The sequence below is a fragment of the Schistocerca cancellata genome, chromosome 3 (genome assembly GCF_023864275.1).
Source record: "Schistocerca cancellata isolate TAMUIC-IGC-003103 chromosome 3, iqSchCanc2.1, whole genome shotgun sequence".
NCBI classification, from domain to species: domain Eukaryota; kingdom Metazoa; phylum Arthropoda; class Insecta; order Orthoptera; family Acrididae; genus Schistocerca; species Schistocerca cancellata.
In genome coordinates this window covers 198908017-198933377 of record NC_064628.1, presented here as the reverse complement: position 1 = coordinate 198933377, position 25361 = coordinate 198908017, and the positions used below count along the sequence as shown (strand labels likewise).

Sequence of the window (25361 nt, the reverse complement as noted above, 5' to 3'; positions counted from 1 at the left end):
CTCCCACACAATTTGCCTGTCGTGCATGGCAGTCTATACATCTGCACTCCAGAGACTGAAAAAAACACGTTTTCGCCCATATTTCCACTTGTATTGGAGCTAGGCCCCAGAGTGCAGGCACTCATGAGGTTACTGTGTCTGTTCCAAATTTAGTTGAAATCGATCTTTAGGTTTGGGGGAACAGACTTACACACATACAATCCGCTTTATACAATTATACATAGATATTTCATACAAGCACGTAGTACACAAATGTCATCACAATGGGGAAGTCCCACAATCAAAACTTCCAAGCACTGAGGCTGAATAACAATTATGACCATGTGGAAAGTCGATGAAGTAGTCCCTACCCAAAATGTGTCGCTTTAAAGTCAAATAACACCTATCACCAGAGGCAAAACAAAAGTTTTCAGGCCAAGAACCGATTAGGCTATAAAATAATCAGATGGTCAATAAAGGTTATAATCGAGTTCCAAAATGCAGAAATGGGAGGTATTCGATTTGTTTCTAGTTGTAAAATAAGAGCTAGTGGGTTGAACTTATAGATACCAGACATCTGATTTGACCCCTGACATAATATTATTGTGCCGTCTTTCGTCATATGCACAGAAACATAGACAGCACTGGCAATGTTTATTTCATTTTTCATCTTACATTTTGCTGAAGAGATGGCGATATCAGCTGATATACTATTGTTACATACAACTATTTAGTCTCTTAATTTTGAAATTAATTCCAAACAGCTGTATTTGATGATGTTCACTTATTATGCCAGATTTTGAATGTCTGATAACTTCATCACCAGGCAATCATGACACTAACACAAAATAAGTACTCATTTATTTATCCATTAATGTGATAAATACAGGTTAGCAATAATGTGCACCTAATAGCATAAAATATTTCTAGACCTCTAAGATATAATTTTTTATATGTCAGATATTAAAAATGGAAAAATTATAGAAATTTGTTGGTGTCTAGATACTAATTAATATTACAAAAAATGAAAAATGAAACCAGTGGGTGAGTGGGAGGAGTAGAGTAACAGTGGAGTTTGCAGCACCATTATTCATACTAACTTTATGCATAGAACTGCAACTCATTATGAAACATATTTCAGGCACTACATCAGTTACGATAACCTCACACCATTACTGTGGTAGGCACATTCATTCCATTTCCTATAAATACGCCATAAACGCTTTCTTGACTAGCACTTTCAACACCAACTTGTCACATTTAGTAGTACTTCTTGTCTATGGTTATTGTTCACTATGAATCACTATACTCTGTCAGTCATTATTAATCTAGTTAGTATAACTACTGGCAGTGCTAAACCCATCATGGTGTACCTCAAGGCTCTGTCCCAACATTTCTGCTTTATATCCTATACACCACAGACATTCCCTGACTACCAACTTGCACAGGCCTCCTGCAATATATTGATGACACCACATCCTTCAATCCTTCTGTGTTTCTCTCCAATACCGCTTGAATTTCCTGGTTGAATGGTGTAATATGTTGACACTTCAAGAAAATTCGTAGAAATACCGAGCCACGATGTTTGGTTAAACACTTCGCGTTTTCAATGTTCAGATATCCACCTCTCCATCTACAACCTACCTATGCCTTTGACTAACACAGTATGGTATTTAGGTCTAACCTTTGACAAAAGACACATGGAAATCAAATTCCTTACCATACATCACAAAGCCCAAAGCCGACAAAAAATACTAGTACTCCTCTCTTGGAATTTATATCCTTCTACCAATATGATCATCTATAAGACCCTCATCCACCCCAACATAACTTACACTACATAACCTGGATCTCCACTTCCCCTAAATTCTGCAAGTTCCAAGGATTCTAGAAAGAAATGCATTCCACCTCAACCTCTGCCCTCTGAGTATTTTATATGAAGTCATCCACTTCCCACACCTTGTCTTCCTTGAGCACCTTTGTATCGGTTACATTAATCACAAAACGCAGTCCTGGCATGCAATACCCCACCTATGGAACATCTGCACTGCTAAATCATGGTAGGGTTGGGTATGTACAGCGATGGTAATGGTATGCATTGTTGCCATATTTCGCCCCTCCTCTATGATGCCATTGATGATGTCATGCAATGTTGCTGGCTTTCCTTCCCCCTACCCCATTCCTCTGACAAGCCCAATTGCACTCTGTATCAAATAGAGGGAAATTCAAAAAATGGTGGAAAAAACCCAGTTTTTCTACAAGTGTTTCTTTCACCACTCTGGGGTCACCACTTGTCGTAAGTGTAAAACTGCGGGAAATTGAAAAATGCAAGACGGATAATTGTCCTGTTGATGTAAAACTCAAAAATCCGAGATGACAATCCAAGGTGGTGAGGTGGAGATAAGAGGACAATCTCTGACGTCAGCGCCAAGATGGCTGACCTAGAGACAAGAGGAGAGTCTCAATGTTGCAGATCCAAGATGGTGACCTCAACCTGATCATCAGGTTACTTAAATTGAAGATAGTGGACTGGGGGATATGAGGACAGCCTGCATTTTGGCAGATGTCATATTTTCTAAGTTTAGAATCCTATCCTAAGTATAAAATGGTGGGAAATTCACTCCTATGACCTTACAGTTCAGAGTCCACTTGCCCCAGGTTTAAGTGCACTTGTGCTACGCTGATATCGGTAAAAAAAACTATGGTTATTATACTTTCATTTACTCACTTCCAACAATTTTTCAAGCTCATTTAACTACTCACTTTGAACTACATTTCAGGATCTTCAGCCAAAGACACATGTAGATTATCGTAAATACAATACTCTTAATGTGTGTGTGTGTGTGTGTGTGTGTGTGTGTGTGTGTGTGTGTGTGTGTGTGTGTTTTGTATGGTAGGATAGGACAGAAACGTTTATCTATTTAAAAAACACCATTCTGGACTTCACCACCCACATGCCAAGCTGCACATTGAGATCACTACACCACCTGCACTGACCATCACAGAGTACCATACTGACTGTCACAGGGTGTCACACCAACGCCTGAGCTGTTTCACCACGTCTGTAGTACGGGTGGAACGTTTTATTATTTCTTAAATAACAGGGTTGGTATCAGCAGGACACAGCATTCATTGATGCCGTGATGAGAGATTGTCACAGTCGCGGGTCAAACGCGTCTGACACCAGCTGCAACACTATAGACTGCGCCACACTGCAGCCTTACTCATAAAATTTCTGCCGTCAGCTGCGAGCTGAGGGCTGCCGAGACACCACTCGACTAGTGCAACGCCAGATGCACCAGATACTTCAGCACCACCTACCAAGGGCAAAGTTGAAGACTCACTAACATATGTAGTTGTGATTGCCTGTGTTAACCTCCGCAGGCACCACAATTACTTGGACACATGAACATGACTGTTGTTCTGCAAAACTGTAGGGCAGGCCATGGCTGCTGCAGACAGTGCTGTCAGGCAACAACTCTGTAAAGAAGTGTTAGACTATGGAGCAGATGGTTTCCAATTTCGATCCCTTGTCAGTCAGTTGTAGGATTTATATCTGTCACTTACCAAGTCTTTTAACTCTGTTAATGATTATGTGTGCAGTATCAAACATTGTAGTTAGAAGTCATAGCTTGATATCATCTCTTTAGTCAGGGCACTTGATAAAATCGAAAAGATTGTTACCAAATCGTGAACAGTTTTGGAGATTGTGGTATCAGTTTCCAAGCTAAATAACGAAAACTATAGGCAGACCGAACACACATCTTCTTGGGTACACGTTACCAATTCTTCCCCACATTCACGTATATAGAACAAAAATTTCTAACACTTTAGCAAACGCATGGCTGTTACATTATAGTATGACGGGAGTTAATTAATTAACGCAACACATTTTTTTCTGAAAGCAGATTGGTTTTATTCCTTATCCCAATACTCCATATTGTTCCCCACTCTTTCGGCTACAAAACCCTATTAATCAACATAACATCCATTCAGTGCCACAGCCTTACGGCACCTTTCTGGGAGGACCTGTATGCCCGCATGGTACCACTTTACGTGGTTGGCGTCATGCTTCATTAGTAACTTCACCATCATCCACGTACTTCTTCCCACGAAGTGCATCCTTCATGGAGCCAAACAGATGGAAGTAGGAAGGTGCGAGATCCAGGCTGTAGGTCGAATGAGGAAGAACAGTCCAATGAACTTTAATGAGCTTCTCTCAGGTGCGCAGACTTGTGTGAGGCCTTACATTGTCACAGAGAAAGGAAAAGTTCATTTGAATTTTTGTGCTGATAAACACGCCTGAAGTCGTTTCTTCAGTTTCCTGAGGGTAGCACAATACACTTCACAGTCTACCGATGTAACGTGAGGAAGGACATCAAACGAAATAACCCCTTCAGAGTTGCAGATGACCGTCGCCCTGACTTTACACGCTGAGGGTGAAACTTTGAACACTTTCTTCAGAGGAGATGCAGTGTGGCGTCACTCCATGAATTGCCGTTTCGTTTCCGGTTTGAAGTGGTGATGTTCGGCAAAAAATTGTCATGATCACCCGCTTAACCCACAAGAAATTCTGCACAGATGGTCCGTTGTTGCTTTTTATGGTCTTCTGTTAGGCGGCCAGGAATCCATCAGTTACACACTTCTGAGTACCCCAACTGGTGGACGAGTGCGTCAACACTACCAACAGAGACGTCAAACTGACCAGCGAAGTGTTTCATTGTGGTCCATCGATCACCTCAAATGAGAATGCCCGCCCATTCCAACTCTGCAGGAGTGAGAGCTGCATGTGGTCGGCCAACACGCGTGACATCAGACAGGTTTGCACGACCTAGTACCGATAATGACACACGCCTCAACCAATGACTCACCATGCTTCTTCCCCTGCCAAGTCTCTGCAGACACCCAGCAGACGCCTACGATTATCTACGATGATCCGGTTTTCCACCAAAATAAATTCATTTACAGCTCTCTGCATGGAGTCCACCTCCGTTACAGACGCTGTTTGGAAAGCTACACTATGTGATCAAAAGTATCAGGACACATGGCTGAAAATAACTTAAAAGTTCGGCGCGATCTCCATCGGTAATGCTGGAGTTCAATACGGTGTTGACCCACCCTTAGCCTTGATGACACCTTCCACTCTCGCAGGCTTACGTTCAATCAGGTACTGGAAGATTTCTTGGGGAATGGCAGCCCATTCTTCACGGAGTGCTTCACTGAGGAGAGGTATCGATGTCGGTTGGTGACGCCTGGCACGTAGTCGGCGTACTAAAACATCCCAAAGGCGTTCTATAGGATTCAGGTCAGTACTGTGTGCAGGCCAGACCATTACACGGATGTTATTGTCGTGTAACCACTCCGCCACAGGCCGTGCATTATGAACAGGTGCTCGATCGTGTTGAAAGGTGCAGTCGCCTTTCCCGAATTGCTCTTCAACAGTGGGAAGTAAGAAGGTGCTTCAAACATCAATGTAGGCCTGTGATGTGATAGTGCCACGCAAATCAACGAGAGGTGCAAGCACCCTCCATGAAAAACACGACCACACCGTAACACCACCGCCTCCGGATTTTACTGTTGGCACTACGCACGCTAGCAGATGACGTCCAACAGGCATTCGCCATACCCACACCCTGCCGCCGGATCGTCACATTGTGTACCGTGATTCGTCACTCCACATAACGTTTTTTCACTGTTCAGTCGTCCAAAGTTTACGCTCCTTACATCAAGCGAGGCGTCGTTTGGCATTTACCAGCGTGATGTGTCGCTTATGAGCAGTCGCTCGACTATGAAATACAAGTTTTCTCACCTCCCGCCTGTCATAGCACTTGCAGTGCATCCTTATGCAGTTTGGAGTTCCTGTATTATGGTCTGATGTTTATCTATGATGTTTATCTATTATGTTTTATGGACCGCTCACACAGAAGATGCCACGATATTATAGGAGCAGAAGACGGTAGCGTTCTCGCTTCCCGAGCACTGGGTCCTGGGCTCGATTCTCGGCGGGTCAGGTATTTTTCCTGCCTCGAGATGACTGGGTGTTGTTGTGTCGTCTTCATCATCATCATTCATCCCCATTACGGTCGTAGGAAGGCAATGGCAAACCACCTCCACTAGGACCTTGCCTAGTACGGCGGTGCGGGTCTCCCGCATCGTTCCCCTACGCTCTGTCACAGAGTATGGGACTTCATCATCATCATCATCATCATCATCATCATCATCATCAAGGCGTACCCGGCTTACAGTTTATAAAGCAATAGACAATATTGCTATTAATACCCAGAACTATGTAGGTGCACAAGTCGTCCTGCATGGTCCATCAGTGTTTTATGGTGGAGTTCTGAACTTTACCCTTAGCAACAATGATACCATGCAGCTTGGTAACGGATGGGTAACCGTAGCCCTCATTTATCTACGATGTTTATCTATTATCTGATGTTTATCGACTATAAATTACGATCCCTCTTCAACTGTCGGCGGTCCCTGTCAGTTAACAGACGAGGTCGGCCAGTACGCTTTTGTGCTGCACGTGTCCCTTCACGTTTCCACTTCACTATCACATCGGAAACAGTGGACCTAGGGATGTTTAGGAGTGTGGAAACATCGTGTACAGGCGTATGACGCAAGTGACACCCGATCATCTGACCACGTTCGAAGTGCGTGAGTTTCGCGGTGCGCCCCATTCTGCTCTCTCACGATGTCTAATGACTACTGAGGTCGCTGATATGGAGTACCTGGCGGTAGAAGGCAGCACAATGCACCTAATATGAAAAACGTGTTTATGGCGATGTCCGGGCACTTTTGACTAAGGAGTGTATGTATAGTGCCGCCATATATAGAAACTTCATGAAACTACTACTTCCACAACTAATTCCACATTTTTTCAACTTCAGTCGTCCGAGAAGGAAAAAAATGCGTTTCAATACCTATTGAATGCCCCTTGTACATTCCAGAGCACAGTAACACAGCCTATGGTATATAGAAGCATGTAGCATAGGGTGTATTGCAAATACTGTTTCTTAGTGTGAAAAATGTCTATGTCGTGAGGCTATAAATCATAACATCACAGGTTGGTAATACCATGTTATTTAGCCAAGACACTTTATAAAATCGTAAGTTGCTACCAAATGGTACACAGTGTTGAAGTCTGTGTAATTTATTCCCATGTTGTTGTTGTGGTCTTCAGTCCTGAGACTGGTTTGCTGCAGCTCTCCATGCTACTCTATCCTGTGCAAGCTTCTTCATCTCCCAGTACTTACTGCAGCCTACATCCTTCTGAATCTGCTTAGTGTATTCATCTCTTGGTCTCCCCCTACGATTTTTACCCTCCACGCTGCCCTCCAATACTAAATTGGTGATCCCTTGATGCCTCAGAATATGACCTACCAACCGATCCCTTCTTCTAGTCAAGTTGTGCCATAAACTCTTCTTCTCCCGAATTCTATTCAACACCTCCTCATTAGTTATGTGATCTACCCATCTAATCTTCAGCATTCTCCTATAGCACCACATTTCGAAAGCTTCTATTCTTTTCTTGTCTTAACTATTTATCGTCCATGTTTCACTTCCATACATGGCTAAACTCCATACAAATACTTTCAGAAATGATTTCCTGACACTTAAATCTATACGCGATGTTAACAAATTTCTCTTCTTCAGAAACACTTTCCTTGCCATTGCCAGTCTACATTTTATATCCTCTCTACTTCGACCATCATCAGTTATTTTGCTCCCCAAATAGCAAAACTCCTTCACTACTTTAAGTGTCTCATTTCCTAATCTAATTCCCTCAGCATCACCCGACTTAATTTGACTACATTCCATTATCCTCGTTTTGCTTTTGTTGATGTTCATCTTATACCCTCCTTTCAAGACACTGTCCATTCCGTTCAACTGCTCTTCCAAGTCCTTTGCTGTCTCTGACAGAATTACAATGTCATCGGCGAACCTTAATGTTTTTATTTCTTCTCCATGGATTTTAATGCCGAACTTTTCTTTTGTTTCCTTTACTGCTTGCTCAATATACAGATTGAATGGCATCGGGGAGAGGCTACAACCCTGTCTCACTCCCTTCCCAACCACTGCTTCCCTTTTATGTCCCTCAACTCATATAACTGCCATCTGCTTTCTGTACAAATTGTAAATAGCCTTTCGCTTCCTGTATTTTTACCCCTGCCATCTTCAGAATTTGAAAGAGAGTATTCCAGTCAACATTGTCAAAAGCTTTCTCTAAGTCTACAAATGCTAGAAACGTAGGTTTGCCTTTCCTTAATCTAGCTTCTAAGATAAGTCGTAAGGTCAGTATTGCCTCACATGTTCCAATATTTCTACGGAATCCAAACTGACCTTCCCCGAGGTCGGCTTCTACCAGTTTTTCCATTCGTCTGTAAAGAATTTGCGGTAGTATTTCGCAGCTGTGACTTATTAAACTGATAGTTCGGTAATTTTCATATCTGTCAAAACCTGCTTTCTTTGGGATTGGAATTATTATATTCATCTTGAAGTCTGAGGGTATTTCGCCTGTCTCATACATCTTTCTCACCAGATGGTAGAGTTTTGTCATGACTGGCTCTCCCAAGGCCGTCAGTAGTTCTAATGGAAAGTTGTCTACTCTTGGGGCCTTGTTTCGACTCAGGTCTTTCAGTGCTCTGTCAAACTCTTCACGCAGTATCGTATCTCCCATTTCATCTTCATCTACATCCTCTTCCATTTCCATAAAATTGCCCTCAAGTACATCGCCCTTGTATAGACTCTCTATATACTCTTTCCACCTTTCTGCTTTCCCTTCTTTGCTTAGTACTGGATTTCCATCTGCGCTCTTGATATTCGTGCAAGTCGTTCTCTTTTCTCCAAAGGTTTCTTTAATTTTCCTGTAGGCAGTATCTATCTTACCCCTCGTAAGATAAGCCTCTACATCATTACATTTGTCCTCTAGCCATCCCTGCTTAGCCATTTTGCACTTCCTGTCGATCTCATTTTTGAGATGTTTGTATTCCTTTTTGTCTGCTTCATTTACTGCATTTTTGTATTTTCTCCTTTCATCAGTTACATTCAGTACCTCTTCTGTTAACCAAGGATTTCTACTAGCCCTCGTCTTTTTACCTACTTGATCCTCTGCTGCCTCCACTATTTCATCCCTCAAAGCTACCCATTCTTCTTCTACTGTATTTCTTTCCCCCATTCCTGTCAATTGTTCCCCTACGCTCTCCCTGAAACTCTCTACAACCTCTGGTTCTTTCAGTTTATCCAGGTCCCATCTCCTTAAATTCCCACCTTTTTTCAGTTTCTTCAGTTTTAATCTACAGTTCATAACCAATAGATTGTTGTCAGAGTTCACATCTGGCCCTGGAAATGTTTACAATTTAAAACCTGGTTCCTAAATCTCTGTCTTACCATTATATAATCTATCTGAAACCTTCTAGTATCTCCAGGATTCTTCCATGTATACAACCTTCTTTCATGATTCTTGAACCAAGTGTTAGCTATGATTAAGTAATGCTCTGTGCAAAATTCTACAAGGTGGCTTCCTCTTTCATTTCTTAGCCCTAATCCATATTCGCCTACTACGTTTCCTTCTCTTTCTTTTCCTACTGTTGAATTCCAGTCACCCATGACTATTAAATTTTCGTCTCCCTTCACTACCTGAATAATTTCTTTCACCTCATCATACATTTCGTCAATTTCTTCATCATCTGCAGAGCTAGTTGGCATATAAACTTGTACTACCGCAGTATGCGTGGGCTTCGTGTCTATCTTGGCCACAATAATGCGTTCACTATGTTGTTTGTAGTAGCTTACCCTCACTCCTATTTTTTTATTCATTATTAAACCTACTCCTGCATTACTCCTATTTGATTTTGTATTTATAACCCTGTATTCACCTGACCAAAAGTCTTGTTCCTCCTGCCACCGAACTTCACTAATTCCCACTATATCTAACTTTAACCTATCCATTTCCCTTTTTAAATTTTCTAACTTACCTGCCCGATTAAGGGATCTGACATTCCATGCTCCGATCCGTAGAACGTCAGTTTTATTTCTCCTGATAACGGCGTCCTCTTGAGTAGTCCCCGCACGGAGTTCCGAATGGGGGACTATTTTACCTCCGGAATATTTTACCCAAGAGGATTCCATCATCATTTAATCATACAGTAAAGCTGCATGCCCTCGGGAAAAATTACGGCTGTAGTTACCCCTTGCCTTCAGCCGTTCGCAGTACCACAATAGCAAGGCCGTTTTGGTTAGCGTTACAAGGCCAGATCAGTCAATCATCCAGACTGTTGCCCCTGCAACTACTGAAAAGGCTGCTGCCCCTCTTCAGGAACCACAAGTTTGTCTGGCCTCTCAACAGATACCCCTCCGTTGTGGTTGCACCTACGGTACAGCTATCTGTATCGTTGAGGCACGCAACCCTCCCCACCAACGGCAAAGCCCATGGTTCATAGGGGGGGATCTATTCCCATATAGTTTACATATGACTTTACGTGTAAATTAACCACTTTAGCAAACAAACAGTTATTACATATACTTATTCCAGAGGTTTTTAAAGCTCTAAAAACTGATTTTCAAGTTCTAGATATGAAACGTGATACTCTTATAGCCCCAGTGATCACAGTACATAACACAACACATAATACTACTTGTGAAACACACTTGGCACCACCATGGAGTTATAAATCACAGCTTAATACCATATTCTTTAGTCAGGAAGACACACACCAGAGATGGTTGCCTTATTGTATGTCACATCGGCTCTGTTTAAACATGGCTGTGGTATCACTGCCATGTGTGTAATTGGGTGGGGATGTAGGGTAGCGTACTGTTTTATTTATTTTTTTATATTTTTCATTTCAGTTCTGGTAATGTCTGTTGTAGTTACAGCCTCATCGCTAGATCGAGTACCACACCAGTGGACACTACACAGAGCAGCGATGTGATGCCTGTTCCCCCATCCACAGTGGCCACTATCTGCCCATTCCCCACCCCACGTTTTCATTTTGTATGTTTAGTACTGTTACTTAGTAATTAGACATATGACGTTTCTATTAAGTTTCCAGTTGTAATATTTAACGTGTTCAAAGATTTATAACCTATTTTTTGAAAAAAAGCCACATTCTATTTATGTAGATCAATGATCATTTTACTCTTAACATAGCTTACATGGCCAGATTGAGTTTATTCTATTAGGTGTGCACCATTCCCAAAATGTATTTATTATATTAATGATTATGTGGGTGTCTGTACGCTTTGCATTAATGTCCTAGATACCTGACGATGAAGTTATCAGAGCTTCGAAATCGGTTTTAAAAAATGAACATCGTTGAATACGGCTGTGTGGAATTAATTTCAAACCAGAGAATAAACAATTATTCTGTGCAATAATATTTATTTTCCTACTATGTTATGTCTTTGAATGGAGGCTGTAGAGACAAACTGATCCGTAGTGAAGCGCAAGGTCTATTTTATATTGGAAGCTGACAGTGTGTTATGAGTTGATGAAATCAAACTTGATGTCATGAGAATAATTATAATTCCTTTTTTGGTGCGTATTTCAGGCACCATTGATTTCGATGAGTGATTTGTGCCCGCCATTTCCATGATGTCAAGGGTAAAAACACAGATGCAATCAGCTGGTTCAGTATTTTCCTTGGCAAGTTTAGGCAAGAAGTGTGGTAAAAACTGCTCCGTGTAGCCTTTCTATTCAGTTATTACACTGAAAGTAAGTTTATTGCTAAGACTGTTCATCAAACATCAAAAGTGCAGTCGAGCAGTCAGAACAGAAAGGTGATTTATGATGGCTAAAGGCATGAAACTTACTGAGACATTAAAATTTAATCAATCCGTCACTCAACTTCAATCTAGAGCTAACTTTTCGTGAGTAATAGTCTCATCAACTCAATTAACCAAGTCTCTCAGAGGCACAAATCAGTCCTGAGCTGCTAGACTATTTACGCCCAAAAATTAGTAGTCTTGAAACACACAATTTTAGTGATTGGTGAAGGATTTTGTCGGCGAAACTTACCATACGACGCAAAGAACTTCACTTACTGAATATCTGCGACAAGTTCAAGATGTGTCAGAAAACGGAAAACGTGCGTTTTTACGAGCAGTGACCCAACATTTAAGCTAGTGAGACCATCCCTGGGCACTCAGACTGTAGAGCTCTGAGTGCGACATGTAAGACACTTTTTAAGGTCCAAATCATTCCGGGACAGAATTTCAGCTTCTCACATACAATCAGAACAGTGTGGACTCCACTAAAGTAAAAGCTTTCCAGCTTATCTTCATTTTTTCACAGTTATAAAGTGCAAAGCAACACATTTAGTAATATCAATGACCGTCCACAATATGGGAAAATTTATGGACGAAGCATTCTACATCGAATGTCAAATGACAAACGAACAAAAGATTCAACATTTCAACAAATTATGTATCTCCGTTATTCACCATCAATAGCATCACGTGGAAAGTTACTTATTTATCTGTGTCAATTACACGATATTTTCCACCATTACTTCTAATCTGGAAACGAAAAATTATGAAGTTGTCCTTTTATGCGGCAAACATTCAGTACATTGCAATTTTTTTTTCAGACACAAACGCACAGCAACGGAACATTCCGTGATGGGGCAGTTTTCTTTCCTCAGTGACACAGATAATAGAACTGTAGCTACAATTACAACAGAGGAGTATCTGTTGAAGGACCAGACAAACTTGTGGTTCCTGAAGACGAGCAGTAGTCCTTCCATTAGTTAGTTGTAGGGGTAACAGTCTGGATGTTTGACTGATCTAGCTTTATAACATCAACAACATGACCTGTGCGGGTCATTCGAACGGCTGAAAGTAATGGGAAACTACAACCGTTATTTTTTCTGAAGGCACACAGCTCTACTGTATGATTAAACGGTGATGGCATCCCCCCTTGAATAAAATATTCCGGAAATAAAATAGTCCCCCATTCGGATCTCCCAGTAGAGACTACTCAGGAGAATGTGATCATTAGGAGAAACAAAACTGGCAATCCACCAACCAGCCGCAGTGCAGAATGTTAGGATCCTTTAATTGGCCAGGTAGATTAGAAAATTTAAAAAGAGAAATGCATAGGTTGAAGTTAGATGTAGTGGGAATTAGTGACGTTCCGTGGCAGACTGAACCAGACTTCTGGTCAGATGAGCACAGGGTTATAAATACGAATTAAATAGGGGTAATGCTGGAGTTGGTCTAAAAATGACTAAGAAAATAAGAATTGGGGTAAGCAACTACCAATAGCATAGTGAACGCATTATCGTAGCAAAGACAGACAAGAACCCAACACCCATCACAGTAGTACAAGTTTATACGCCAACTAGCTCCGAAAGTGACGAAGAGATTGAAGAAATGTATAATGAGATAAAAGAAATTATTCAGATAGTTAAATTAGACGAAAATTTAATTGCAATGGGGGGCTGGAATTTGGTAGCAGGAAGAGGAAGAGAAGGGAAAACAGTAGGTCAATATGGAATGGGGGGAAGGAAAGAAATAGTAAGCGGTCTGGTAGAATTTTAGATAGAGTATGATGTAATCATCGCTAACACTTTTGTTAAGAATTGTAAAAGGAGGTCGTCTATGTGAAAGAGACGTGGAGACCCTAGAAGGTTTCAAGTTGATTATATAACGGTAAGACAGAGATTTCAGAACCAGATTTTAAATTGTAAGATATTCCCAGGGTCAGTTGTGTACTCTGGCCACAGATTATTGGTTAGGAACTGTAGATTAAAACTGAAGAAATTGCAAAAAGATAGGAAATCATGAAGATGGTACCTGGGTAAGTTGAAAAAACTAGAGGTTGTTGAGAGTTTCAGAGGTAGCATTAGGTAGGTATCAGAATGAATTATTTGTTACTAATCACAGCTTCCACTCCCAGGATTATCTCAAACATAAACACCGAATTAAATTATCAGAGTATGCTGATACAATATCTCCATACTAACCAATTACATACAACCGCTCGCTCACAGAAAGATCCGTACGTAAAGACTGGAAAATTGCTCAAGTCACACCAATACCCAAAAAGGGAAGTAGGGTAATCCGTAGAATTACAGGCCCATATCATTAACATCGATTTGCAGTAGGGTTTTGGAACATACACTGTATTCGAACATTATGAAGTACTTCGAAGAAAACGATTTATTGACACGTAGTCAGCACGGATTAAGAAAAAAATCGTTCTTGCGCAACACAACTAGCTCTTTCTACTCATGAAGCGATGAGTGCTATCGACAGGGGATGATGTCAAATTGATTCCATATTTTTAGATTTCCAGAAGGCTTTCGACACCATTTCTCACAAGCTTTTTGTAACCAAACTTCGTGCCTATGGAATATCGCCTCAGTTGTGCGACTGGATTCGTGATTTCCTGTCAGGAAGGTCACAGACGGAAAGTCATCGAGTAAAACAGTATTAATATCCGGCGTTTCCCAAGGAAGTGTTATAGACCTCTTTTATTCCTGATCTATATTAACGCTTAGGAGACAATCTGAGTACCCCTATTAGATTGTTTATAGATGATGCTGTCATTTACCGTCTTGTAAATTGGCCCTAAATACAAAAAAGTGTGAAGTTATTCACATGAGTACTAAAAGAAATCCGCTAAATTTCGATTACACCTTAAGTCACACATATCTACTACATACTACTACATATCTATCAACTAAATACTTAGGGATTACAGTTACAAATAACCTGAATTGAAACGATCACATAGATAATGTTGTGGGTAGAGCAAACCAAAGACTGCGATTCATTGGCAGAACACTTAGAAGGTGCAACAGGTCTACTAAAGAGACTGATTACACCACCCTATTCTGGAGTATTGCTGTGCGGTGTGGGACGCGCATCAGATGAGACTGACGGATGACCGAGAAAGTACAAAGAAGGGAAGCTCGTTTTGTATTATCGCGAAGTAGGGGAGATAGTGCCACAGACATGATACGTGAACTGCAGTGGCAATCAGTAAAACAATGGCGTTTTTTGTTGCGACGGGATCTTCTCATGAAATTTCTATCACCAGTTTTCTCCTCCGATTGCGGAAACATTCTGTTGGCACCCACCTACACAGGAAGAAATGATCATCACGATAAAATAAGAGAAATCAGGGCTCGCACAGAAAAATTTAATTGCTCGTTTTTCCCGCGCGCCGTTAGAGAGTGGAATGGTACACATACAGCTTGAAGGTGGTTCATTGAACCCTCTGCCAGGCGCTTTATTGTGAATAGCAGAGTAATCACGTAGATGTAGATACAATGCATGGCCATTTCCTGTGACAGTAGCTGCCAACAGCAACGGAAAACAAGTCTAACATCAAATTCTGTTAAATAGATACCTATCATACACTAAAACAATTCAGTCAACACAATTCACATTCTGCGTGTACGAAAAAGTGCTAGGCACGACGCCGACTGTAATGTAAATGCTTGGTGTCGGAGTTTCATCAGTGTAAACTTTGCAGAAACGCTCCGAAAATACTTTGATATATTTTGTTTGTTACCCATCTTTTCGACGCAATGGCTTGATCTAGAAGCTTCTCCTTGCGTTGTCCTTCGTTATGCTACATATTATAAAAATAAAAAGCTTGAAGCTAGTGAGTGTAAAGAACGAAACGAATTGGCACGTTTAGCTAAAGTACCTGCAGAAAGTAGTAACTAACTTTCTCCTTAGGTTTGTACAACCATAGGCGACACTAGTAACTATTTTTTCACTATTTACGTTATTATTTCGACAAATAACACAGCAGTAGGCTTTCGCTACGCACAGTATTTTCATATCCACAATGTGGCGAAGTGTGGAAGTCGCTGGCTTCAGATTTACGGCGTTAGGGCATCTCCATAGATTCTAACCTCCTTGGTTAAAAGCATCGAACGTGTCCACGCCTAAATACCGTCAGCTTACGAACTGACGTATATCAGCGATTATGTGTTCCAGCAGCGGGAGTTGTAGGCCCCTGTAAATTTACCACTATGTGGCGCTGTTGGATGATGTTTCCGGACATGTATTCGTATCCTCAATAAGATATCCATTACAACCCCTAACTTTTTCTGTGCCATGTTGTTGCTTCCTATATACAGGATGTTTCAAAGTCCTTGCATCGAATGCGTAGGAGTGATAGAACACGTCATAGGGATCAAAATGTTCGTTGATGCTTAGCAGCACTAGGCGTCTTTTTATTGAATTTGCTAGCAATGAAACGACAATATTTCACCGAACTTGTAGTTTCTATTAACCAGATGGCTGCACCGGCATACTACCTACACTAGTAACGTTACAGAGTGATTTTCAACAAGAAAACCTTAAGAATTAGTGGCTCTAAGCGCAGGAAGATATTTTAGAAGCTCAAGCTAGCCCCTCTCACGCGGAGCAGATGACTAGATTATATGCAACACACACAATATGCGATCGCTGCACAGTGCCCTACGCCCTGTCACCTCTCGGGCCTAACCAATTAAAAGAGGGCAAGTAAAGCCGGAAAGCGTATGCGAACATTTTGTCTCTAACAGAACAGATCTATCAGACCTGTACGTTTAATGCACTCTGAAACAACCTGTGTATCCTGCCTTAAGTCACAAAAATAAAGTTGTTTTAAATCAACGGAATTTCTCAAATGCATAACTAACTACAAGGGATGGAAGTCATGGTCACTGGCAGACAATATTCTGAGACCTATTTGGAATCGGATTCATAATATATGTAATTATAATCTGACCCTCATTCAACCATCAAATCGTAAAGTATGACAATTGTATATTTAATGAAATTATGATTATCATGCTGTTTCATAAGGACAGAAAAATTATTCTGGAATGTTCATTCTCTTTGTTCTCAGCTAGCGAAACCTTTTAGCCACAAACCCATGTTCAAGTTCGGAACGATCCCATGGAGCCACACAGACTCAACACTTCACAAGTATTTCAAAGAAATGCATGCCTACATGAAGAATTTCAACCGGTCAACGGTTGCAGAGGGCATCGAGAGCGTTCTAAGTGGGTAAGTAAGAATATAATGTTATCATAATCTTACTGACTAACTGCCAGAACTGTTAATTACTAACTACAGTCTGGAACCGCGCGGCCGCTACGCTCGCAGGTTCGAATCCTGCCTCGGGCATGGATGTGTGTGATGTCCTTAGGTTAGTTAGGTTTAAGTAGTTCTAAGTTCTAGGGGACTGATGACCTTAGAAGTTAAGTCCCATAGTGCTCAGAGCCATTTTTTTTTGTTAATTACTAAGCACCATCATATGTTGTTTCACTGACTATTATATATTTAATGATTATAATTAAATTCGGTACAACATCATCTTCTCTGCTATGAGCATCAAACCAAAATATTATTAAATAGAAAATACGTTCCTGAAATACTGAAAAACTATTTATTTGGCCACAAACTGGTTTTGGCATCTTAGGCTATCATCAGATGACAATAAACAAACTGAAAACCAGAAGCTAACTTAGCTCGCTTAGCAGTAACGCAGGCTGTTCCTGTGATGCTGGGATAAACTTTCACAGAGAGATCTCGTGTACAATGTCGAATAGCTATTCTTGTAAGATATTGCTGTTTGTAGAGAAGTCGTGACAGCGGAACACTGTATCGAAATCCAGAAGATTGACCTTCAATGCAAACAAATGTAATGTAGTGCAGATAAATAGGTGTCGAAAGTTATTGTTTAACTGCACGATTGGCGATTGATCAGTGGAAAGGTTTGCACCAATTAAACATTAAGGGTTGTACTTCATGATCCGTCCTAAAATGGAACTACCACATAAAACTAGTTGTGGGAAAAGCAGAGGCAATACTGAGAAGAATTCTAAGGAAATTTTATTCTTTCACAAGAAAAATGCCTTACAAGACATTCGTTCGACCTATTTTTGAGTACTTCTCGTTAGTTTGGGATTCTTACCATGAGGGATAAATTATAGAGAGAGAGAAGAACCAAAGAAGATCAACGCTTTTTGTCACAGGTTCGTTTAGTAAGCGTGGACGTGCCAACTCTAACGGCATATGCTATAATAAGAGCGCTGTGTGTCGCGGACAGATTTAATGTTAACGTTACGAGAGCTCACGTTCCAGGAAGAATCAAGTAATATATTGCGAGGGCGTGCTGAAAAGTAATGACGGCATTTTTTTATTTAAAAACTGTAAAAACTTTTTAACTAAAACAAAAGTTATTAACATTCTAAATCATTATTCTTCATATTTACATATTTGCAGCCGTCCGCCGCTAGAGGGCTCCGAATTGTAGCGTGTAACGTGGTGATGTGTAACGTAACAATGCTGGTGATTGAGAAACAGCATTCTGTAATCGAGTTTAGAATTCGAAGATTTTCTCCACACATGGGGCACCTCCGCTTCAACACGACAATGACAGACCACTCACGAGTGCTGCGACATCTGCAACAATCCATCGCCTTGGGTTCACTGTTATCGATCATCCTCCATGTAGTCCCGAGATGGTCCCATCCGATTTTAATCTGTTTCCAAGACTTAAATAACGCCTTCGAGGACTTCACTTTAATAGTGATGAAGCGGTGCAAGCAGAGGTGAGGTTGTGGTTCCGTCAACAAACTCAAATATTCCATCGTGACGGTGGTCGATCTGCATGTCGTTGATGATGAAATGATGATGAGGACAACGCAACACCCAGTCCCGGCCGGGAATCGAACCGGGCCCGCCGCATGGTAGACAAACACGTTACCACTCAGTTAAGCAGGCTGACATGCCGTTCGGAAACGATACAGAGAAGACAGTAGTAGTAGTGTCACACAAAGTACCATCTGTGACATGACGTAAGCTGGATGAAGAATATATACAGGGGTTGAAAATATTGTGGAAACCCCGCGAGCGGTTCTAGGCGCTTCAGTCCGGAACCACGCGGCTGCTACGGTCGCAGGTTCGAATCCTGCCTCGGGCATGGATGTGTGTGATGGCCTTATGTTAGTTAGGCTTAATTAGTTCTAAGTCTAGGGGACTGATGACCTCAGATGTAAAGTCCCATAGTGCTTGGAACCATTTGAACCATTTGAAACCCCATAATTTACTGTGGCATTCTTGTTGCTACGTTTTCCCTTTCCTTACGTTCCACTTTCTTATGTAGCATTTTCCTTCTTTTTCTGCTTTCTTTGCGTGTGTGTTTCAGTTTTATTAGGTCTGTCCACATTCGTTCCCTTTAATGTGTGTCAGGCCGCTGATGACCTCGACGTTGAGCGCCCATAAGCCCAAACACACACACATACACACCATTTGCAACCCCGCGAGAAATGCGTGCTTCAACATGAATGCGGGTGCCAGCCAAAGTTGCAGGTTGCGCTGTTGTACCTGACCACTAACGGCGTCTGTGCAACGTCCGGAATATTTTGAAAGCGGTAATCGTGACCGCAACACTGTTCTATGTAGTTGTGAGTGATTATGTCAGAGTTAAGTGGCTCCGTACGTGGGCAAGTTGTTGGTGCTCGTATGGTGGATATTTGCGTAACCAAGGTAATTGAAGTGTTTGGTCTTTGAAGAGACACCATATAGAAGATTTATACTACATACATGGAAAGCAGAAAAACATCATCCGCTAAGTCGCAACGCAGACGGAAGTTATGGGTTGAGTGAGCGTGACGGACACTCATTGAAGAGGAATGTCACGAAAAATATGAAGACGACAGCTTCAGAAGTCACTGTAGAATGCCGCACTCACGAACCCCGTCATCACCAAAACAATACCAAGGGAGCTCCGTAAGCAGGCAATTGCAGGGCAATCTGGAATTCCAAAACCACACATCAGTGATTCGAATACCTGCAACAGGAAAACGTACTGCCGAAGCCATAAAATTTGGGCTGCGGAGCAATGGAAGAAAGGCATTTGGTCATATGAATTTTGTAGTACACTGTTTCCAACTTCTGACTGGGTTTACGTTCCAAGAGTGATACATGGTGGGTGCTCGGTGATGATTTTGGCAGCCGTATTGTGGTATTCCGTGGGCCACATGAGTACTCTGTAAGATATCATTACTGCCAAGCATTTTGGCCAGAGATTACTTGGTACAATGTTTGTTCCCATTAGTGATGCTGTACTGCAAGATGACGGGGCCCGTGTACACAAGGCTCTCATCGAACAGGACTGGCATTGTGAGCACGAGGATTTGTTTTATTTTATTTACACGTAAAGTTCCGTACGACCAAACTGAGGAGCAAATCTCCATGGCCATGGAACGTGTCAGAACCTGAAATTACTACATAAAAGTAATAAGAGAAAAAAATAAATGTTTATGAACCCGAAAAAAGTCAGTCCATACGTTTAAGTAAATGCAATCAACAATACAACAGGAATCAGCTTAATTTTTCAAGGAACTCCTCGACAGAATAGAAGGAGTGACCCATGAGGAAACTCCTCAGTTTCGATTTGAAAGCGCGTGGATTACTGCTAAGATTTTTGAATTCGAGTGGTAGCTTATTGAAAATGGATGCAGTCGTATACTGCACACCTTTCTGCACAAGAGTTAAGGAAGTCCGATTCAGATGCAGGTTTGATTTCTGCCGAGTATTAACTGAGTGAAAGCTGCTTTTTCTTGGGAGTAAGCTGATATTGTTAACGAGAAATGACAGTAAAGAATATATATATTGAGAGACCAATGTCAAAATACCCAGACTCGTGAACACGGGTCGACAACAGGTTCATGAACTTACACTACTTATTGCCCGAACCACCCATTTCTCAGCCAAACATATTCTTTTAGAATGGAAAGAGTTGCCCCAACATATAATGCCATACGACATAAGAGAATGAAAAAAAGCAAAATAGACTAATTTTCGTGTCGAACGATCACTCACTTCAGATACCGTTCGAATAGTAAAAATGGTAGCATTAAGTCTTTGAACAAGATCTTGAACGTGGGATTTCCACGATGGCTTATACTATCTATCTGAACACCTAGAAATTTGAACTGTTCAGTTTCACTAAACATACGCCAATTCTGTGAAATTAAAACGTCAGGTTTTGTTGAATTGTGTGTTAGAAACTATAAAACTGAGTGTTACTGTGATTTATTATGGCGCTAGGTTATTTTCTACAAGCCATGAACTGATGTCATGTACTGCACTACTTGAAACCGAGTCAATGTTGCACACAACATCCTTTACTACCAAGCTAGTGTCATCAGCAAACAGAAATATTTTAGAGTTACCCATAATACTAGAGGGCATATCATTTATGTAAATAAGGGACAGGAGCGGCCCCAACACTGATCCCTGGGGCACCCCCCACTTGACAATACCCAACTCAGATCCCACATCACAGCCGTTATCAACATTGTGAATAATGAACTTTTGCTGTCTGTTGCTAAAGTAAGAGGTGAGCCGATTGTGAGCTACTCCCTGTATTCCGTAATGGTCCAACTTATGGAGCAATATTTTGTGATCAACGCAATCAACAGCCTTAGTTAAATCAAAAAAATATTCCTAGCGCTCGAAACCTTTTATTTAACGCATCCAGTACCTCACAGAGAAAAGAGAATATAGCGTTTTCAGTTGTTACACGACTTCTAAAGCCGAACTGCACATTTGACAGCAAATCGTGAGATATAAAATGATCAATTATTCTTACATATACAGCCTTTTCAATAACTTTAGCAAACACTGCTGGCATAGAAAGAGGTCTAAAATTGTCTACATTATCCCTTTCTCCGTTTTTATAAAGCGGCTTTACTACTGAGTAAATCGTTCAGGAAACTGACCATTCAAAGAAAAATTAAAAATATGGCTAAATACAGGGATAACATGTGCTGCACAGTACTTTAATATTCTGCAAGCCACTCCGTCATAACCATGAGAGTCCATAGTCTTCAGTGATTTAATTATTGACTCAATCACCCTCTTGTCTGTATCACAGATAAGTATTTTAGACATCAATCTCGGAAAGGCATTTGTCAAAAAAGTTATATGATTCCCTACAGAAACTAAATTTTTATTTAATTCATCAGCAATACTCAGAAAATGATTGTTAAATACTGTACACATATCTTATTGATCAGTAACAGTAATATTTTTACTGAGAACTGTGGATGATAGGCAGTTGTCGTCCTTTGGCTGTCGTCGCAATGTGAAGTTACCGCTGACACTAATATCGACCGTAAAGTCTTTCCATAGTCAAGGATCAACACACAGCCTATTCTTTTCTTCAACACGACGTCTTCCGCAAGAAATTTTGAAATTTCCGAAGCTTCGGCAGTCGACATAGCGTAGGCAACAGCATAGTGGGAGGGGTAGTCAGTGCAGACTATTATCCATGGATTCCCGTTTGCTGGCTTCGGAAACCTACCCCAGTGGTCAATTCCACTTCAATGGAATGGCGCCTCAGCTCATGGGATTGATACCAGGTGCCCTGGGGTAACTGTGGCACGTGCTTCCATCGTTAGCATTACTTACAATGGCTCACATAGAGTCGATCAGATGGGTAGAGGCATGGCCAGTGATATGTGCACCTGGTTCTGTCTAGAGTCTTCACGAATCCCAGGTGACCAAATGCCGGAACGCCAAGAAAATACTTCTGGAGAGCTGGCCATAGATTGACTGGGATGACAAACTACTATTTGCACCCCATTGGATCATGGTTCCTCTTATACTATGCTCTGTTATTAACTGGAATTCTTCTTACCCCAGTTCTTCCTCCTTCAATGATTCTGTGGTTTTCAGCAGGAATCATTAAATGCAGCGATGACTGAGATTTCATCCATACTGCTTTTTTTTCTACCAAAGGATTCCTTAAAAGGAAGTTGACGTCCTTGTGTCTACTTCCACGTTTGTATACCACTGTGATCTCGTACTCCTGGAGCCTCAGCACCAACCTCGTGAGTCGGCATGACGGATCCTTTGGGTTAGCCAGCTGTCATGGAGAACACTGGTCCGTCAAAACGGTGAATGATTTGCCAAATAAATACGGCCAAAACTTGTTGATATCACAAGCAACTGCAAGGTACTCCGTCTGAGATGTAGAGTATTTCATCTATGACTTGGAGAGTACCCTGGACGCATAACTTACCTCCTTTTCTGTACCTTCCTGACTTTGCACTAGGACAGCACCAATCCCTTAAACGCTAGCACTGGTGCAAAGTTCCGTGTCGGCGTTCTCGTCATACAGTGTCAGGACTGGCGAAGACTTTACCGTCTCCTCAAGGACAAGGAAAGATCTTTCTTGCACCTCCTTTCAGGAAAATTTGGCTGTCCCTGCAGTAGTTCTTCCAAAGGATGTGCCTTGCATAGACATCCTTTTTCGCGTCAAGAATGTTTCTGAAACGTCATTGGTAATTATTTTGTAAGACGTGCGGAAACGTGATGTGTGTGTGCCGTTCCTTCTTAGATAATAATAGAATTCTAATCGAAAACAGAAACAGAAAAAGGAACAGAAATTAATTATTTCTCCTACGAATTACAAAGAAATCAATTCTCAGCCGATTGACTGCGAGTTTTAAAGTATCCTCTAAGGTCTCCTAACAAATGTTTTGCAATGCCCCTGTACGCAACAGACAACTTACCTACCTTGCCGCTGCATCTGTGTGATCAACAACATGCTAAAATATTTCAAAAAATAATACTGCGATCCATGCAGAGCGTAATGCATGGACTAATTGCAACAATTACTGCCATACTTTTATACATAAAAATTGAATGATCAGGAGGGCTTTGTTCAACTAACCTTAAATGATGTAAAGAAAAATAAAAGAAACTGATAAAAACTTCTAATTTAATATATTCAGAAAATTGATGATTTAAATGCTGACAAACTTTACACAGACATTTAATTATTCCACAGGGTCTATGCTCAATAAACAAGAATCTGGACGTAACAAAGATACGAATGTTACTCTGAGTGTATGCATACGCAAACCTGACAAAATATCTCCAGTGCACAAGCAACCAACAGCTAGGTGCAGCGAAGAGGCAAACTACCAAAAAATCCTCGATTAATACCAAAATCTCCTCCGGCGCCACTAGCACGATCACGGCAGGCTGCGACGTTTCACGTCGCGCGACATCTCTCCACCGCACCCTGCGTCCGACTACTTCTGACTCCCCCTCGACAACTGCGCGCTCGCTAATTAAAAATGGTTCAAATGGCTCTGAGCACTATGGTACTTAACATCTGAGGTCCTCAGTCCCCAAGAACTTAGAACTACTCAAACCTAACGAACCTAAGGACGTCACACACATCCATGCCCGAGGCAGGATTCAAAACTGCGACCGTAGCGGTCGCGAGGCTCCAGACTGAAGCGCCTAGAACCACTCGGCCACAACGGCCGGTGCTCTCGCTACTACTCGCGATAATTATATCTCAGACTCAGAGTTTTTTTATGCACACAACGAAATCATAGACTTTCATGTCAATAAGTCGGAAAATCTGTGACTGCTCTTATTTTTTCTGGATCAGCGAATTGACGCATGGTGCAGGGAATGGCAATTGAATCTCAATGTTGAAAAGTGTAATGTGCTGCGAATACATAGAAAGAACGATCCCTTATCATTTAGCTACAATATAGCAGGTCAGCAACTGGAAGCAGTTAATTCCATAAATTATCTGGGAGTACGCATTAGGAGTGATTCAAAATGGAATGATCATATAAAGTTGATCGTCGGTAAAGCAGATGCCATTCTGAGATTCATTGGGAGAATCCTAAGGAAATGCAATCCGAAAACAAAGGAAGTAGGTTACAGTACACTTGTTCGCCCACTGCTTGAATACTGCTCAGCAGTGTGGGATCCGTACCAGATAGGGTTGATAGAAGAGATAGAGAAGATCCAACGGAGAGCAGCGCGCTTCGTTACAGGATCATTCAGTAATCGCGAAAGCGTTACTGAGATTATAGATAAACTCCAGTGGAAGACTCTGCAGGAGAGACGCTCAGTAGCTCGGTACTGGCTTTTGTTGAAGTTTCGAGAACATACCTTCACCGAGGAGTCAAGCAGTATATTGCTCCCTCCTACATATATCTCGCGAAGAGACCATGAGGATAAAATCAGAGACATTAGAGCCCACGCAGAGGTATACCGACAATCCTTCTTTCCACGAACAATACGAGACTGGAATAGAAGGGAGAACCGATACAGGTACTCAAGGTACCCTCCGTCACACACCGACAGGTGGCTTGCGGAGTATGGATGTAGATGTAGGCTCTTGTCGACATTCACTAGATGCCTCAAAATTTTTGTTTCTGAGGGATGAGGAGGTTGTTTCTCGGATTCAGGTAGAGTCCTGCAGTCGAAATGCACTTTAATACAGTTCTCATGTGGCTTTGATATTCTTCAAACGTCTTCGAAAAAACCGACAATATCATCCACATAATAGAGATACGCCTTCCATTTAAGGTGTCGCACTA

The 25361-nt window shown here is 41.4% G+C and overlaps 1 protein-coding gene across 1 annotated transcript in view; it reads left to right on the top strand.

Annotated features, from left to right (window-relative positions):
- LOC126176222 (glutamate receptor ionotropic, NMDA 2B) overlaps positions 1-25361 on the top strand; it is a 922500-nt gene that overhangs the window by 777461 nt on the left and 119678 nt on the right. Inside the window, exon 10 of the mRNA XM_049923366.1 lies at positions 16838-16998. Within this exon, the coding sequence (XP_049779323.1) occupies positions 16838-16998 (161 nt within the window). The remainder of the gene's footprint in view (positions 1-16837; positions 16999-25361) is intronic.